Source organism: Oncorhynchus mykiss, chromosome 16 (assembly GCF_013265735.2).
Source record: "Oncorhynchus mykiss isolate Arlee chromosome 16, USDA_OmykA_1.1, whole genome shotgun sequence".
Lineage (NCBI taxonomy): Eukaryota > Metazoa > Chordata > Actinopteri > Salmoniformes > Salmonidae > Oncorhynchus > Oncorhynchus mykiss.
In genome coordinates, this window is record NC_048580.1 from 49,957,849 (window position 1) to 49,973,585 (window position 15,737).

At 40.8% G+C, this 15,737-nt stretch overlaps 1 protein-coding gene across 3 annotated transcripts in view; it reads right to left on the reverse strand.

Annotated features, from left to right (window-relative positions):
* itchb (itchy E3 ubiquitin protein ligase b) overlaps positions 1-13,445 on the reverse strand; it is a 20,629-nt gene extending 7,184 nt beyond the window's left edge. Inside the window, exons 1-13 of one of the 3 annotated variants that reach the window (XM_036947162.1) lie at positions 12,995-13,445; positions 7,372-7,454; positions 6,883-7,024; positions 5,635-5,759; positions 3,236-3,373; positions 3,048-3,090; positions 2,735-2,937; positions 2,344-2,548; positions 1,937-2,032; positions 1,598-1,781; positions 786-855; positions 580-664; positions 225-353 (exon numbers count right to left, since the gene is read on the reverse strand). In XM_036947162.1, the coding sequence (XP_036803057.1) occupies positions 225-353; positions 580-664; positions 786-855; positions 1,598-1,781; positions 1,937-2,032; positions 2,344-2,548; positions 2,735-2,937; positions 3,048-3,090; positions 3,236-3,373; positions 5,635-5,759; positions 6,883-7,024; positions 7,372-7,441 (1,490 nt within the window). In that variant the 5' untranslated portion in view covers positions 7,442-7,454; positions 12,995-13,445. Of the gene's footprint in view, positions 1-224; positions 354-579; positions 665-785; positions 856-1,597; positions 1,782-1,936; positions 2,033-2,343; positions 2,549-2,734; positions 2,938-3,047; positions 3,091-3,235; positions 3,374-5,634; positions 5,760-6,882; positions 7,025-7,371; positions 7,459-12,994 lie in introns of all 3 variants that reach the window. The other 2 variants (XM_036947163.1, XM_036947161.1) reach the window with 2 other exon arrangements.
* Positions 13,446-15,737: the final 2,292 nt, after the last annotated feature.

Here is a 15,737-nt window from a genome sequence, read left to right on the forward strand (position 1 = left end):
CATCACTCAGGTGTGGCTCATTAGAATACTGAAAGACAGTACATCATCTGTTCAGCCCATATTAGTCATCCTAATTATTAGCAACAGTTCCATTACTGGAGTCACACTAGTGCCTAGGAAACAGACCCGTGTTTGCTACATAGAGCCTAATTTTAGTCTAAAATGATGCTTAGTCAGATAGGTAGTCCAATGCTTTGATAAGTGACCGTAAAGTTGGTACGTACAGTGAAGATTTTCCAGTACGAGGGTCGATGTACGTAGTGGCTCTCCTGTTGTGGTCCACAAAGTATGGGATGCCGTCGACTGTAAACCTCATCTCCCAGCCCTCTGGAAGAGGCTTCTCATTCAGCAGCCTGAGGGAGAGAGAGTGTCAACATAAAACAGGGACATACAGTAGGATACAGATTTGCACAATGTCTGAATTTACACAATTCCAGTGTATGGGCATGTGTAGAGTACTAGATCCAGGGGCCGCGCTAATCTTACACTGTTCTAGGTGTTACAAGCTAGCACCCACTGACGTTAAAAGTAGCTGTTAGGATACATCTGTAATAAGAGTAGTACAGATTAACTTCTCACCCCTGAGTGCGAGGGTCCTCCCACTGTGTAGTCCGTGTGGTGTGTTGAACAAAGTACACTCTCCCGTTGCTGTCAGTTCTTTTCTCTGAGAATGTAAATGGGATGAAACAGAACAGTTTAAGTACAATCCTCAATTCATTCAAAAGTCTAGTAAACAGATTCATCTGTGACCTTTTCATGTGAGATGTGAGGTAGTGAGATCTTACCCCATCCATGTGGCAGCGGGCCCAGGGGATCAAACTGCTTATTCTCAGTGGCTGGAACCTGATCCTGGAGCTTCAGTGCACAAGAGAAGAAAGATTATATTCACCAAACAAAGTTAAAAATCAACTGATAGAGTGGTTAAATATCCCCAACTGAAAAAGGATAAACTGTTTACAGCCCAATATGTAAAACAGAGTTAAGAGAAGCAAAAATGTTTACCAAAGCTGATTATATTGTCAAACTCTCTAACTGCTAGGTTAACTGCATGGACCATCTTAGAGAGAAGCTGATAAGGCTGACACCCAAATACTATAAAATATGGTGTGGGCACTACACTAAGGCCCAATGAATTACATTTCAGTGTTATAATATAATTTTCCTACAACAGCTCTGTATGGCTTGCCAGCTAGCTAAATGAAGCTAGGGGTGAGGTAAAGTGTCCCTCTAGTTCCTTTGTTCCAAATAGACTTCCTGTAATTACCCAATCCATTTGATGGCATTATCATTTCACACAGTGCAAATAGCAGCTGACTGAGGTAGTTAGCACAATGACTGGAAGTCTATGGATACCTATAGACTTCGTCATTGCACTAATGCTAGTTAGCATTGGCTTGCGAAACTCTCTTACTTCCTTCATACTGGACATAAAAATTGTATCCACGAGTTCATCTGACTCTGGGGAATTAAAGGGCCTCATTGCCAAAATCTCAAAGTATCCCATTAAACGCATCACCTGTTGAGTGTTTCACATCGGTTCAGTACTGTTATTGTAAGAGCTGAGCACTTGGTTTGACCAGTCAGAGTTCCCACTTACCCCATTCACTCCAAATATGAAGCGCTGGTTGAACTGCTGCATGGCACCCTGTAGCTGGTTGCGTTGGTGCTGCCACTGTTCATAGTTCCGCACCGTCTCCATAGTGGGCCGTTGCCATGTGGTAGTTCTGGTGATGTGGTCTACAAAGTAGACCCTGCCCATGGGGTCCACTCGCCGCTCCCACCTACATACAGGGCAAAGAGGAACAGGGGAGACTATATAAAGAGCTTTGGCATTTAGTATCCTCTAGTAACAGACACACTATTCTCTGCTTGTCTTGTGAACTGGTGTAAATACGTGGATTGGAAAAAGACACAGGATATGTAAAGGGGGAGTTACCCAGAAGGTAGAGGCTCAGGCCGCTCCCACGCCGTCCTCTTTTCCACATGATCTACGAAATATAGCCTTCCGTTCTGATCCACCCTCTGCTCCCATCTTCACAGGAACATGTGATTCAAAGAAAATTAAAACATTTACAACATCAGTCAGCCAACAACAACATTTAAGAATTCAAGTCACGGCAGGTAGGGTAGAGTTTAATTATAAAAGTGATGAGACCACGTAACCCAGGAGCAATAACAACAGGTCATTGCAGTCATGACAACAGCCAAAGCCACATTCTAATCTCTTGAGTTTAACAAAGCATAACAGAAAGATGATCCTGAGGGTGGAGTTGTATTGACACCACAAACCGATTAACAGTGTGTTTCTGCCTGCCAGATCACAATGGACGGTTTGACCCTTACCCAGGAGGCAATGGGCCTGCGGCGACAGCGGGGGCTCTGGGGGGGCCTGGGGTTACACTGTCTGCTTGGCTTGCTGCTATTGCTTGGCTCTGGTCGTGTGTAGGGGGTGGGGCGTTGGGGTCTGGTACTGCAGGTGCACTGACTGGGGTATCTGAGCTGGGGCCATCGCTTTCTTCAGTTGGAATGGATCCATTAGAGGATGCTGCTGTGAACCAGTGAATGAGAAAAGAAAATGGAGTAAGTTTGAGAAAACAAAACCACCTAGTGTCATTTTCTGCCATTATCTGACAAACACTTTAATAGTAGACATATAAAGCTAAATATTATACCAATAAATCCCCAGGAGCATTGCTGTTGGTCTGAAGATGGGTTATGAGTTTGACCGCCTCACCTGGAGAGGAGGTTGGTCTGCGCGGGGTGGGTGGAGGGGGTCGGGAGGGCCTGGGGGGGCGTAGAGGATTACCCCTGGAACCCCCTGCTGACAGAGCGGGAGACCCTTTGCAAGACCCTGTGCCATTCACTGCGACCGCACAACCATTTGGGGAAGCTCTGTGCTCCAAACCATCCACAGAAGGAGAGCTGTCTCTACTCCGCCTGCCACAATATCAACTATTAACTTTGGAGCACTGACAAGACAGTGTCGATATACAAATATAAGCAAGAGTATCATTAACACAGTAACCATGAATAAATAATATGCTTACTTCACATCATCCCCGTTTTGTTGCGATTCCCCATTCGATGTACCTGAGATCCAGAAACACAGAGTTGGGAACTGGATGTACTGAGGGGAAGGTGGAGCTTGTTTTCTGGGCAGGATGGGAAAACCATAACTCTCCCTACAAATCAATACAGATAACACTGTGGATAACATCGCACAGAGCAGACTCACTTTGGGTGTTAGCCTGAGCAGCAGACGCAAACATCTCTGGGTCCACTTGCATGCCATCCAGACAGACAGACAGGTCCCCCACGACATCGGTCTGGTCTCTGTCTGCACTCAGCTGCAGAGTCTGCACCACCTCAGAGACTGGGGGGGGGAAAACATGGAACAAAAGCATTGGTTATGTAACAAAAGCCCTCCTTCCACTCAGCTCCTCGCCTGTCAAAAGCCGTTATCAGCCCTTTGAATCATCCTTATCTGCCACTTTACACCAGGACTCGAACGAGTTTGGGACATGAGGGACAGTACACCACAAAGACTATGACCAATGTTTCTCTCTGTTATCACCTTATCAAATATACCTTCAACAAACTAGTGGATGGAAAAAGTAATGGAGAGAGAATCCCCATAAAACGCAAGCAAACCAACCAACCAATCAAAACAGAGGAGTTCTGTTAGCAAATATACAGCCTTAAGATACAGAGTAATTATCCTATTTCAAACCAAAGTTACAATTTTTTACCGATCATCAAAATAGGAGTGATGTCATATTTCCTATCTGGTTTGGCTTAAAATGTGTTTAGAAAGTAAGGATAATACTGTGCCATCGTCGCGGCCCGCGAAGAAGGACTTGCCCCCCCCACACATGCTTTGTAAGTAGGAAACACTGCCGATTTTGCAGGTTATCAAATTATTGTTCTCCCCACTGTACTTGTGATATGAGTAATGTAAGATTAGTAAACATTATTAAGTGCAATTATTTAAAGTGGCATTGTTTAAAGTGATTAGTGATCCATTTATTAAAGTGGCCATTGATTGGGTCTCAATGTAGGCAGCAGTCTGAGTTAGTGATTGCTGTTTAGTGGCCTGATGGTCTTGAGATAGAAGCTGTTTTTCAGTCTCTTGGTCCCAGCTTTGATGCACCTGTACTGACCTGGCCTTCTGGATGTGGGTGGACCATTTCAGTTTGTCTGTGATGTGTACACCGAGGAACTTAAAACTTTCCACCTTCTCCAATGCTATCCCTTCGATGTGGATAGGGGGGGTGCTCCCTCTGCTGTTTCCTGAAGTCCACGATCATCTCCTTTGTTTTGTTGACGTTGAGTGTGAGGTTATTTTCCTGACACCACACTCTGAGTGCCCTCACCTTCTCCCTGAAGGCTGTCTCGTCGTTGTTGGTAATCAAGCCCACTACTGTTGTCTGCAAACTTGATGAGAGAGTTGGAGGCGTGCATGGCCACATAGTCGTGGGTCGTCCCTTTTGGGACCCCAGTGTTGAGGGTAAGCGAAGTGGAGATGTTGTTTCCTACCTTTACCACCTGGGAGTGGCCCGTCAAAGTCCAGGACCCAATTGCACAGGGCGGGGTTGAGACCCAGGGCCTCCAGGTTGAGGATGAGCTTGGAGGGTACTATGGTGTTGAATGCTGAGCTGTAGTCAATGAACAGCATTCCTTAGATATTCCTCTTGTCCAGATGGATAGGGCAGTGTGATGACGATTGCGTCGTCTGTGGACATATTGGGGCTGTAAGCAAACTGAAGTGGGTCTAGGGTGGCCGGTAAGGTGTAGGTGATATGGTCTCTTGAAAGCACTTCATGATGACAGAAGTGAGTGCTATGGGGCGATAGTCATTTAGTTCAGTTTCCTTTGCTCTCTTGGTTACAGGAACAATGGTGAACATCTTGAAGCAAGTGGGGACAACAGACTGGGATAGGGAGAGATTGAATATGTCCGTAAACACACCAGCTAGCCGGTCTGCACATACTCTGAGGACGTGGCTAGGGATGCCGTCTCAGTCAGCAGCCCTGCGAGGGTTAACACGGCTAAGGGGGGGGGGGGGGGGGGGGCAAGTCCTTCTTGAGATAAACTTTTGAGATAATAATTAGGATAATTATTTTCCACCATAATTTGCAAAAAAAATCATAAAAAATCCTACAATGTGATTTTCTGGATTTTTTTTTCTAATTTTGTCTGTCATAGTTGAAGTGTACCTATGATGAAAATTACAGGCCTCATCTTTTTAAGTGGGAGAACATGCACAATTGGTGGCTGACTAAATACTTTTTTGCCCCACTGTAGCTATATGTACATATTCTCATTCACCACTTTAGATTTGTGTGTATTACGTAGTTGTTGGGGGAATTGTTAGATTACTTGTTAGATATTACTGCACTGTCGGAACTAGAAGAACAAGCATTTTGCTACACTCGCAATACCATCTGCTAACCATGTGTATGTGACCAATAACCTTTGATTTGAAAATTGGCAGTGGACTGAATTTACTCTGTATGAGGGGAAAGTGGTGCCTGTGCCGTGTGTGTGAGAGATAACTAGCCCACAGACACAGTATAGGCCTTCATCACATAGCCAAGCAAGGTATGCATAACATGATACAAGGAAGGCACTCACTTTTCATGTCGTTGGCTTTGAGTGTTTCGCTGACCTCGAGAGCTGCCATGCCTAACAATATGTCCGACTTCAAGGTCTGGTGACTCCATACTCGGAAGATTAGCTTGCTAAAAGGAGTGACAATTCTATTGACAAGATGAAAGACAGACAATGAATGACAGTTAAATCACTAAATATAGCAGATATTGTAGGTGAGAGGCAATATATGAAAGCGTCTAAGATGATCGTCTATGTTATTTTTCTACATTTCTTGTATTTTTTGTTGCCTTAAAGCACTTTGAGATTCTTTATGTAATGAATAGCGCTATAAAGGCTGAATATATTACTATTATAATTATTATTCCATTTGAAGAAATGTTTCAACAGTGTTAGCGGGGAGACTAGAAGCAAGTGTCCATGCCTACTCTAACAGCTGCTAGTTAGATCCTGAATGCTTGCAGGAAATCACAGTAGTGGAAGCCCATCAGCTTACTTAACCATAGTATGACTGCTCTGAATACACCACACCAAGACATACTGAAACAGAAGAGTGGCCCACTCTAAATTAAGAAGGGCCAGTAGAGTAAGAGTCCATAGCTATATAATGAAGGGATTGATTATGTGGATGTGTTGGCACTTGCAACTACTACAGGTAACTGCCAAAATAATGGAAACACTTGAGTAAATGAGGAACACAAAGTATATTGAAAGCAGGTGCTTCTTACTTCCTGAGTTAATTAAGCAATGAACGTCCCATCATGCTTAGGGTCATATATAAAGATGCTGGACAGGCCATTATTTTGGCAACCATTGGTACGTCCCCAGGAGGTGACATCCACAGGGCACGAGTGATCACTGAATGGTTTGATGAGAATGAAAATGATGCAAACCATATGCCAGTCACCAGATCTCAACCCAATTGAACACTTACGGGAGATTCTGGATCGGTGCCTGAGACACCGTTTTCCACCACCATCAACAAAACACCAAATGATGGAATTTCTTGTGGAAGAATGGTGTGGCCCTCCAGTAGAGTTCCAGACACTTGTAGAATTTATGTCGAGGTGCATTGAAGCTGTTCTGGCTTGTGGTGCCAAACATCCTATTAAGACACTTTGTTGGTGTTTCCTTTATATTGGCAGTTACCTGTATATCATGAGTGGATCCTCAGTAAACCCTGTACACTTGCCACTTGTGTAAAGAATTTGTACTCAAATTAATTAGTTGTTCTCAACACTGACTGTCATCAAAAACACAACGACAACTTACACTGTGAGCGGCTGCTTCCATTTGGGACTGTGGGTGTTGTTGCATTTCTCTGTCTTTTTGGACTGTCCATCAACGGCCACTTCAACATATGGACTGGGGCCAAACCAATTCTTCCTGTTTTCTTTCAGTTTTGCTGACAGCACTGAGGAGATGTAAAAAGTGTCAATTAGGGCAGAGCTAGAAGTTAGACGGTCTGGTAGGAGTTAGTTTGATAGTACTTCGGGTCTATTCTGTTTTTATGAGTGTAGACGACTGTTTATTTTCACACCCTGAAAAACTATTTACTAAGGACTAAAACCTTATACCTCAATAGAAAACATGGCTATGCAACAGACTTCAATACCAAAATAAAAAAGGGAAATATAAAATCAGACACTATACGTGCATCCTAATTCTCCAAATGTCACCTTTTCATTTCCATTCTGAAGAAATCCAAAATATGACACGACAGACTACGTATTATGAAAATTACAGAGATCATGAACAAACCCATAATTTGCAGTTGTGCCTTCATGGGGTAGCCATTCCCAGGGCCTGGTTTAGCAACGCTGGAGGCCATGACATAGGGCTGGCTACCTGCAAGAAACAAACACACATTCAGTAAACCATTAATTCAAAGGCTCAAAGCACATTCCATACAATGCAAGTCATAGCCTTTCCATCATTACTTCTAGAAATTATATTTTTGTTCAATGCATTGTGACAAATGCTTTACAATGTTATAGACAGAGGGCTATCTAATCTTTACAGGCGTAATGGAACAAGAACATAAAATATCATGGTCAGCATTACATTAGATAACCACCCAGCGACAAACACATTGACCTCTTTTGAATGGTAATAATATGATATTGCTATAAAGCATAAAAGATTATGCTTGTACCAGGCATTATCCAACTAGTCCTCGCTACAAGGTCAGAGTCTGGGTGTCCAACGTATCTAGCTGAGTTAAGAAAAAATAAAAACGGATGAATAAATAATTTACAAAACAGTACCTAGATGTGTGATCGATACTATGATTCCTAACAACAAATAACTCTGCAGTCTGGGTTTACTTACACCTATTAACATCTACAGTGCATTCGAAAAGTATTCAGACCACATCCCCTTTTCCACATTTTGTTAAGTTACAGCCTTATTCTAAAATGATTCCCCCCCTCAATCTACACACAATACCCCATAATAAAAAGTGAAACTTTTTTTTTTATGTTCGCAAACGTATTAAAATAACAAAAACAGAAACACCTTATTTACATACGTATTCACACCCTTTGCTATGAGACTAGAAATTGAGCTCAGGTGCATCCCTCTTCCACTGATTATCTTTGAGATGTTTTTACAACTTGATTGGCGAACACCTGTGGTAAATTCAAGTGATTTGACATGATTTGGAAAGGCACACATCTGTTTATATAAAAAGGTCCAACAGTTGACAGTGCATGACAGAGCAAAAACCAAACCATGAGGTTGAAGGAATTGTCGGTAGAGCTCCGAGAGAGGATTGTTGAGGCACAGATCTGGGGAAGGTACCGAAAAATGTTTGCAGCATTTAAGGTCCCCAAGAACATGTTCCCCATCAATTTTAAAAGGAAGTTTTAACCACCATGACTCTTCCAAGAGCTGGCCCCACAGCAAAACTGAGCAATCGGGGGAGAAGAGCCTTGGTCAGGGAGGTGACCAAGAACCCGATGGTCACTGACAGAGCTCCAGAATTCCTCTGGGAAAACCTTCCAGAAGGACAACCATCTCTGCAGCACGCCACCAAATTAGGCCTTTATGGTAGAGTGGCCAGAGGGATGCCACTTCTCAGTAAAAGGTACATGACAGCCCACTTGGAGTTGGCAAACGTCACCTAAAGGACTGTCAGACCATGAGAAACAAGATTATCTGGCCTGATGAAACCAAGATTGAACCCGGACCTGAATGCCAAGCATCACGTCTGGAGAATACTTGGTACCATCCCTACGGTGAAGCATGGTTGTAGCAGCATCATCATGTTGTGGCGATGTTTTTCAGCGCCAGGGACTGGGAGACTAGACAGGATCGAGGGAAAGATGAACAGAACAAAGTACAGAGAGATCCTTGATGAAAATCTGCTCCAGAGCACTCAGGACCTCAGACTGGGGCGAAGGTTCACCTTCCAACAGAACAACGACCCTACGTACACAGCCAAGACAACGCAGAAGTGGCTTCAGGACAAGTCTGAATGTTCTTGAGTGGCCCAGCCAGAGCCCAGACTTGAAACCGATCGAACATCTCTGGAGAGACCTGAAAACAGCTGTACAACGATACTCCCCATCCAACCTGACAGAGCTTGAGGGGATCTGCAGAGAAGAATGGGAGAAACTCCCCAAATACTGATGTGTCAAGCTTGTAGCGTCATACCCAAATAGACTCACGGCTGTAATCGCTGCCAAAGGTGATTCAACAAAGTACTGAGTACAAAATTATCAAATGTCTAAAAACCTGTTTTTGCTTTGTCATTATAGGGTATTGTGTGTATATGTATTAGAGGTTGACCGATTATGATTTTTCAACACCGATACCGATTATTGGAGTACCAAAAAAAGCAGATACCGATTAATTGGCCGATTTTTATATATATTTGTAATAATGACAATTACAACAATACTGAATGAACACTTATTTTAACTTAATATAATACATCAATAAAATTAATTTAGTCTCAAATAAATAATGAAACATGTTCAATTTGGTTTAAATAATGCAAAAACAAAGTGTTGGAAAAGAAAGTAAAAGTGCAATATGTGCCATGTAAAAAAGCTCATGTTTAAGTTCCTTGCTCAGAACGCTGGGAAAAGCTGGGGGTTCCTTTTTATGTGTCTTCAATATTCCCAGGTAAGAAGTTTTAGGTTGTAGTTATTATAGGACTATTTCTCTCTATACCATTTGTATTTCATATACCTTTGACTATTGGATGTTCTATTAGGTAATTTAGTTGCGCCAGGCTAATCTCGGGAGTTGATAGGCTTGAAGTCATAAACAGCGCAATGCTTGAAACACAGCAAAGAGCTGCTGGCAAACGCAGGAAAGTGCTGTTTGAATGAATGCTTACGAGCCTGCTGCTGCCAACCACCGCTCAGTCAGACTGCTCTATCAAATCATAGACTTAATTATAATATAATATCACACAGAAATACGAGCCTTAGGTCATTAATATGGTCAAATCCGGGAAGTATAATTTCGAAAAAATTACATTTATTCTTTCAGTGAAATACAGAACCATTCTGTATTTAATCTAACGTGTGGCATCCCTAAGTCTAAATATTGCTGTTACATTGCACAACCTTCTATGTTATGTCATAATTATGTACAATTCTGGCAAATTAATTACGGTCTTAGTTAGGAAGAAATGGTCTTCACACAGTTCGCAATGAGCCAGGCAGCCCAAACTGCTGCATATACTCTGACTCTGCTTGCACAGAACGCAAGAGAAGTAACACAATTTCCCTAGTTAAAAGAAATTCATGTTAGCAGGCAATACTAAATAAATATGCAGGTTTAAAAATATATATACTTATGTATTGATTTTAAGAAAGGCATTCGTGTTTATGGTTAGGTACACATTGGTGCAACGACAGTGCTTTTTTCACGAATGGGCTTGTTAAATCACCAGTTTGGCGAAGTAGGCTGTGATTAAACTATAAATTAATCAATTATACGCAACGCAGGACAAGCTAGATAAAATAGTAATATCATCAATCATGTGTAGTTAACTAGTGATTATGTTAAAACCTCTTGTGACTCCCTATCCCGGGTCCGGGAGCGTAATCATCGCCTGACACTAATTAGCATAACGCAACGGACATAAATCTTCCTAGAAAATCTTCCTATTCATGAAAATCACAAGTGAAATATATTGGAACACAGCTTAGCCTTTTGTTAATCACCCTGTCATCTCAGATGTTCAAAATATGCTTTACAGCCAAAGCTAGACAAGCATTTGTGTAAGTTTATCGATAGACTAGCATAGCATTATGCCTTGCTAGCAGCAGGCAACCTTGTCACGGAAATCAGAAAAGCTATCAAATTAAATCGTTTACCTTTGATGAACTTAGGATGTTTTCACTCACGAGACTCCCAGGTAGAAGTTCATTTTTTCCCAAACTATAATTTTTGTAGGCGAAATAGCTTTCGTTTGTCCTTCACGTTTGGCTGAGAAATCGCCCGGAAATTGCAGTCACGAAAACGGCGAAAAATATTCCAAATTAGCTCCATAGTATCGCCAGAAACATGCCAAACGTTGTTTATAATCAATCCTCAAAGTGTTTTTCAAATATCTATTCGATAATATATCCGTCGGGTGAATCAGTTTTTCAGTAGGACCAATTGGAGTAATGGCTACCTCTGTATTTTAGGCTTTTGCCTGCAACATCAGTTCTGTTATACTCACAGACAATATCTTTACAGTTTTGGAAACGTTAGTGTCTTCTATCCAAAGCTGTCAATTATATGCATATTCTAGCATCTTGTCCTGACAAAATATCCTGTTTAAAACGGGAACGTTTTTTTTCCAAAAATTAAAATACTGCCCCTAAAGTCGCAACAGGATTTATTAAGACTGATATTTTTTTTATTTTTATAAGAGACGTTTAATGCTAGCTAGCACCTTACCTTGGCTCCTTGCTGCACTCGTATAACAGGTAGTCAGCCTGCCACACAGTCTCCTCGTGGAGTGCAATGTAATCGGCCATAATCAGTGTCCAAAAATGCTGATTATTATGAAAACTTGAAATCGGCCCTAATTAATCGACCGATTAAATCAGTCGACCTCTAATATTCATGAGGGAAAAAACGATTGAATCCATTTAAGAATAAGGCTGTAACATATCAAAAACCAAATAAACCAAATATCAAAAAAGTCAAGGGGTCTGAATACTTTCTGAATGCACTGTATAATCATGCTTGCTCTCTGGAAAATGCCACAAGAGAATATTAAACGGGTGAAAATAGCACCAGGAAGCATAGCCTAGTCTTCTTTCCTGCTTTGTGGTAACTTCACTGTGCTTCTGCATAATGTATGTTCCCCCGCCTACCTCCCCTGTGCAAATGAGAGAAAGAGCTCTGGATAAACTTTCACTTTGACTGTACCGAGTTAATAATTTATCAGTACTGATTCTGTGGCCTACAGAGAAAGGATCTGTGTGTTACTCACAGTGATGGACTGCTTTGCAAGCCAGCTAAATGACTCACAACAAGTCAGGAGCTCATCAGATGAGACAAGGAAGAAAGATTCACCATCAGCCAATGACTGTGTTTCTGTGAGTGTCAGATATTCCATAAACTAATCAAAAGTGAATAAAATATGCTATTACACTTACCACAGAACTGACAAAAATCTACTGATATACACACAGGCATGTTGAACTGTTGTTTAAAAACATGGAATGGTTACAGAGCAACATTACAAAAGGAAGAGCTCTGAATCTTGAAGAAAATAACTTATACTCTATGAACTTAATACTACTGTCTTACCCATCATAACACACAGTGTATTTGAGAGAGGTTAACTACATTTACCCAGCCCCACCCCTCAGCTCACAAAACAAAGTGGAAAGGTAAGGCTGGTGAAATGACAGAGTATGCCGTTATTTACACAAATGTGACCAGATGACAGCAAGAGATACCCAACTGCATCTTACTCAATAACAATATTAGGGCTGGATAGTATAAACACAGATAATAATGGCTGCATTTAGTTTGCCATCGTTAGGATTTGACGTTATCGTCAGGCGCATGACATTGGCAAAAGGCTTAGTGACGACCTGTTTGATTGACAAGGAAGGGGGCTAACGTTAGCTTAGCTAGCTGAGTAGCTAGCTCGGTCTCAAAATGAGTGAAATGACAACCTTGAAACTCCAAAATCTGATTGCTAACTAAATGTTATTTACATATGCTGCATTCAACTCCGGGATGCAGAGTTTGTATTCATTATCTTTGAAACGGTGTTGTTGTTTACGTGTTAAATGTAATCTGGCAACTGATCGCAAAAAAAGCTAGCTAGCTCGTGTCATGGCTGGCTAGCTCAGTGGAAGAGTGAGTTTGCAAAATATTGTGGTTGAGGACTTTCCACCTCGGTCCTTTCGCTTACCCGAATCCAAGGGCAGAAGAAGTTCAAGACGTGACGTTACAGGCAACTTTCCGCAATATCCCTGTCTGTTTTGGGTTCTTTTGCGGCTTCACTTCAAGAAAGAAACTTCCACCATCTTCGTAATCGTCTCACGTGACCAAAACCATCTCTATTCGAGGAGGACATAAAAACCAGCGAGAAATGATTAGAAACGTACAACGCGCCACCCGGAAAGACTGTCGACCAATCGCGTTCACGGTGTCATGTAGCGTCACGCGGTTGCTACGATAATCGTCAGGCAATCCCTTCTGAAAGTCAAGGTATGAGTCGAGAAACCTGCCTATTTTCCTCGACACTACGTAATGTCACGACTTCAAAGCTATACGATATTACAGAGAACAAGTTCATTATCTCACATTTGGGAAAACATTTGTAATGTTGTACATGTTGTTCACGTTATTCATGCTGATGTTGGGTTTTTCAACTAGCGCCCAATTGACTCCCATTCCCTTCTTGAAGGACTGATCTCCTTGTCCGATAATCACCCAAAATGCACCTCGCGTCCCAATGACAACGCATGGGTAACACAATGGGAGTTATGTCGCATTCAAGTGTCAGTCGGAACTAGAAAATGTGGAAATGTCCGACTCCGACTTCCTAACTGCTTGTAATTAGTTATCCACGTTAATCAAATCAGAAAGTCTGAAATGTTGTAGGACCAACTAGTATAGTATATAGAACGCGGCATTTATGCGATTCCAATGGAGTTCCCATCTCCTCAAAAAAAAAAGTATTTTTTTAAATTAACAACAAATCAATTCAGAAAGTACATGGGGGAACAGAAGTATATAAACATGATATACAAAGGGCAATTGGGCTAGGGGGTACAATTTCACAGTGCACAAGGACCTCAAGGGACATACACTTGTCATTCTAACAGCTTTTTTGTTAATAGAGTATTTTATTGTCTTAAAATATAGTTACATTTCTTTTTGTAAGAAAATGTGGTGTTTTGTTTGTAAATTTACATTTGTGAATATTAAATTTGGCCAAAACTTGAATGAAATGAATTACATAGAAATAAGTATTATCAATAAATCCATTCCAATAAGGCATGACATAAGGTTTAGATACAACATCCTATTGAAACAAGGTTCGTATCGCTCTGTTGTTGAATGGACCAAAAGAGAAAAATCAGTCAATAGGGTTAATGGAAGGTAGGTTCGGAGGGTCAGGTCTTGACACACTCCTGAATAATAAAGCAACAACTGAGGGAATGGCATCTAAAACAATTGCAAAATCTTTAAATGTTAGAGGGATCTTGTAAAGTGATAAGAATTCCTTATAACTAAGTTTTTAAAAACTCTGCATTTACAAGTTGGCTCACCAATAGGATATTATTTCGGAACCCATAATCTAAAAACAAAGAAGCATTTTTATACAACATCCCGATTATTCCCTATATAATATCTGTGTGGAGAAAAAGTATGCTTATAAATTAAGGACCATGCCAAGAAAACCAGCTGAGTTTCACTGGAACTTTGTCAATATTATAATTGCAAACCAACATGAAGTTAAGGCCACCAATAGTAGAGAATACATTTTGAGGAATAAAATTCCACACAGAAGTGGGTCTTCTTAGGAATTGTTTTATCCAATTGATCTTAAAAGTATTATTGGCGGTAGTAAAGTCCAGAAAACTCAGACCACCATACTCATAAGTGTTCATTGCAACAGTTTTCCTAATGTAATGGGTACGATTTCTCCACAGAAAGTTGAAAAGCATCTGGTCTATCTCCTTGCTTATTTTACCGTCAAGGTATAAAGATAGAGCACAATATGTTAGCTTAGAGATACCTTCAGCAATGGTTATTAGGATTCTTCCTTTTAAAGATAAGTCCCATTGATTTAGCTTATTCTGGGTTTTTTTAATAAGAGGGTTAAAATGTAGTAATCCTCTAAACTTCTGATCCTTTGTAATGGTTATGCATAAATATGTAAGTTCTTATTTCACTGAAATACCATAATATGAAGGTGTCACACAATCTTTGACAGACATGATTTCACATTTATTAATGTTAATATAGAGACCAGATGCTTTGGAAAAGGATTGTATCACATTGATCAATATGGGAATTTGGTCTTTCAGAAAAAGTGTAGTATTGTCAACAAGCTGGCTTATAATATTGTTTTTACCAGCTATGGAAATACCCTGTACAGGACTATTATTTAAATAATTTGTAAGAAGTTGGGTGATTTAAAAAACAGATACGGAGAGATAGAGAGGAATTAGGCAAGGTTGTCCTAACTCAAATCTATGTGAGGTGACTTGTTTCAGTTTGATAGAGCTGTTACCATTTGTATAGAGAGTCTTAATATCCTTACAGAAAAAAATCCCCAAAGCCAAGTCTCAAGGGAGTGGAAGAAGAACTGATGATCTACTGTGTCAAATGCTTTAGAAAAATTTTAAAAAATGATATGAGGCTATCCTTTTATTGTTCTTTAGAAGTTTGATAGACTCTATAATCTCTTCAATTTGGATGGGTTCATCACACTGTTTAGATTCACTATCACTGATAGACTGAACATTATTCAGTGAGTCAAGAAACATATCTGCAGATTCCTGAGAGTATGTAGAGCAATACAATTCTGTAAAAATTGCTACAGTATTTAGAGATACATTTTTGGTCATCTCTAATAACACCACTAATGTTTAACTTGTGGATAGTGTTATTTGTAGAGTGACATGTCTCAAGTCTAAAGA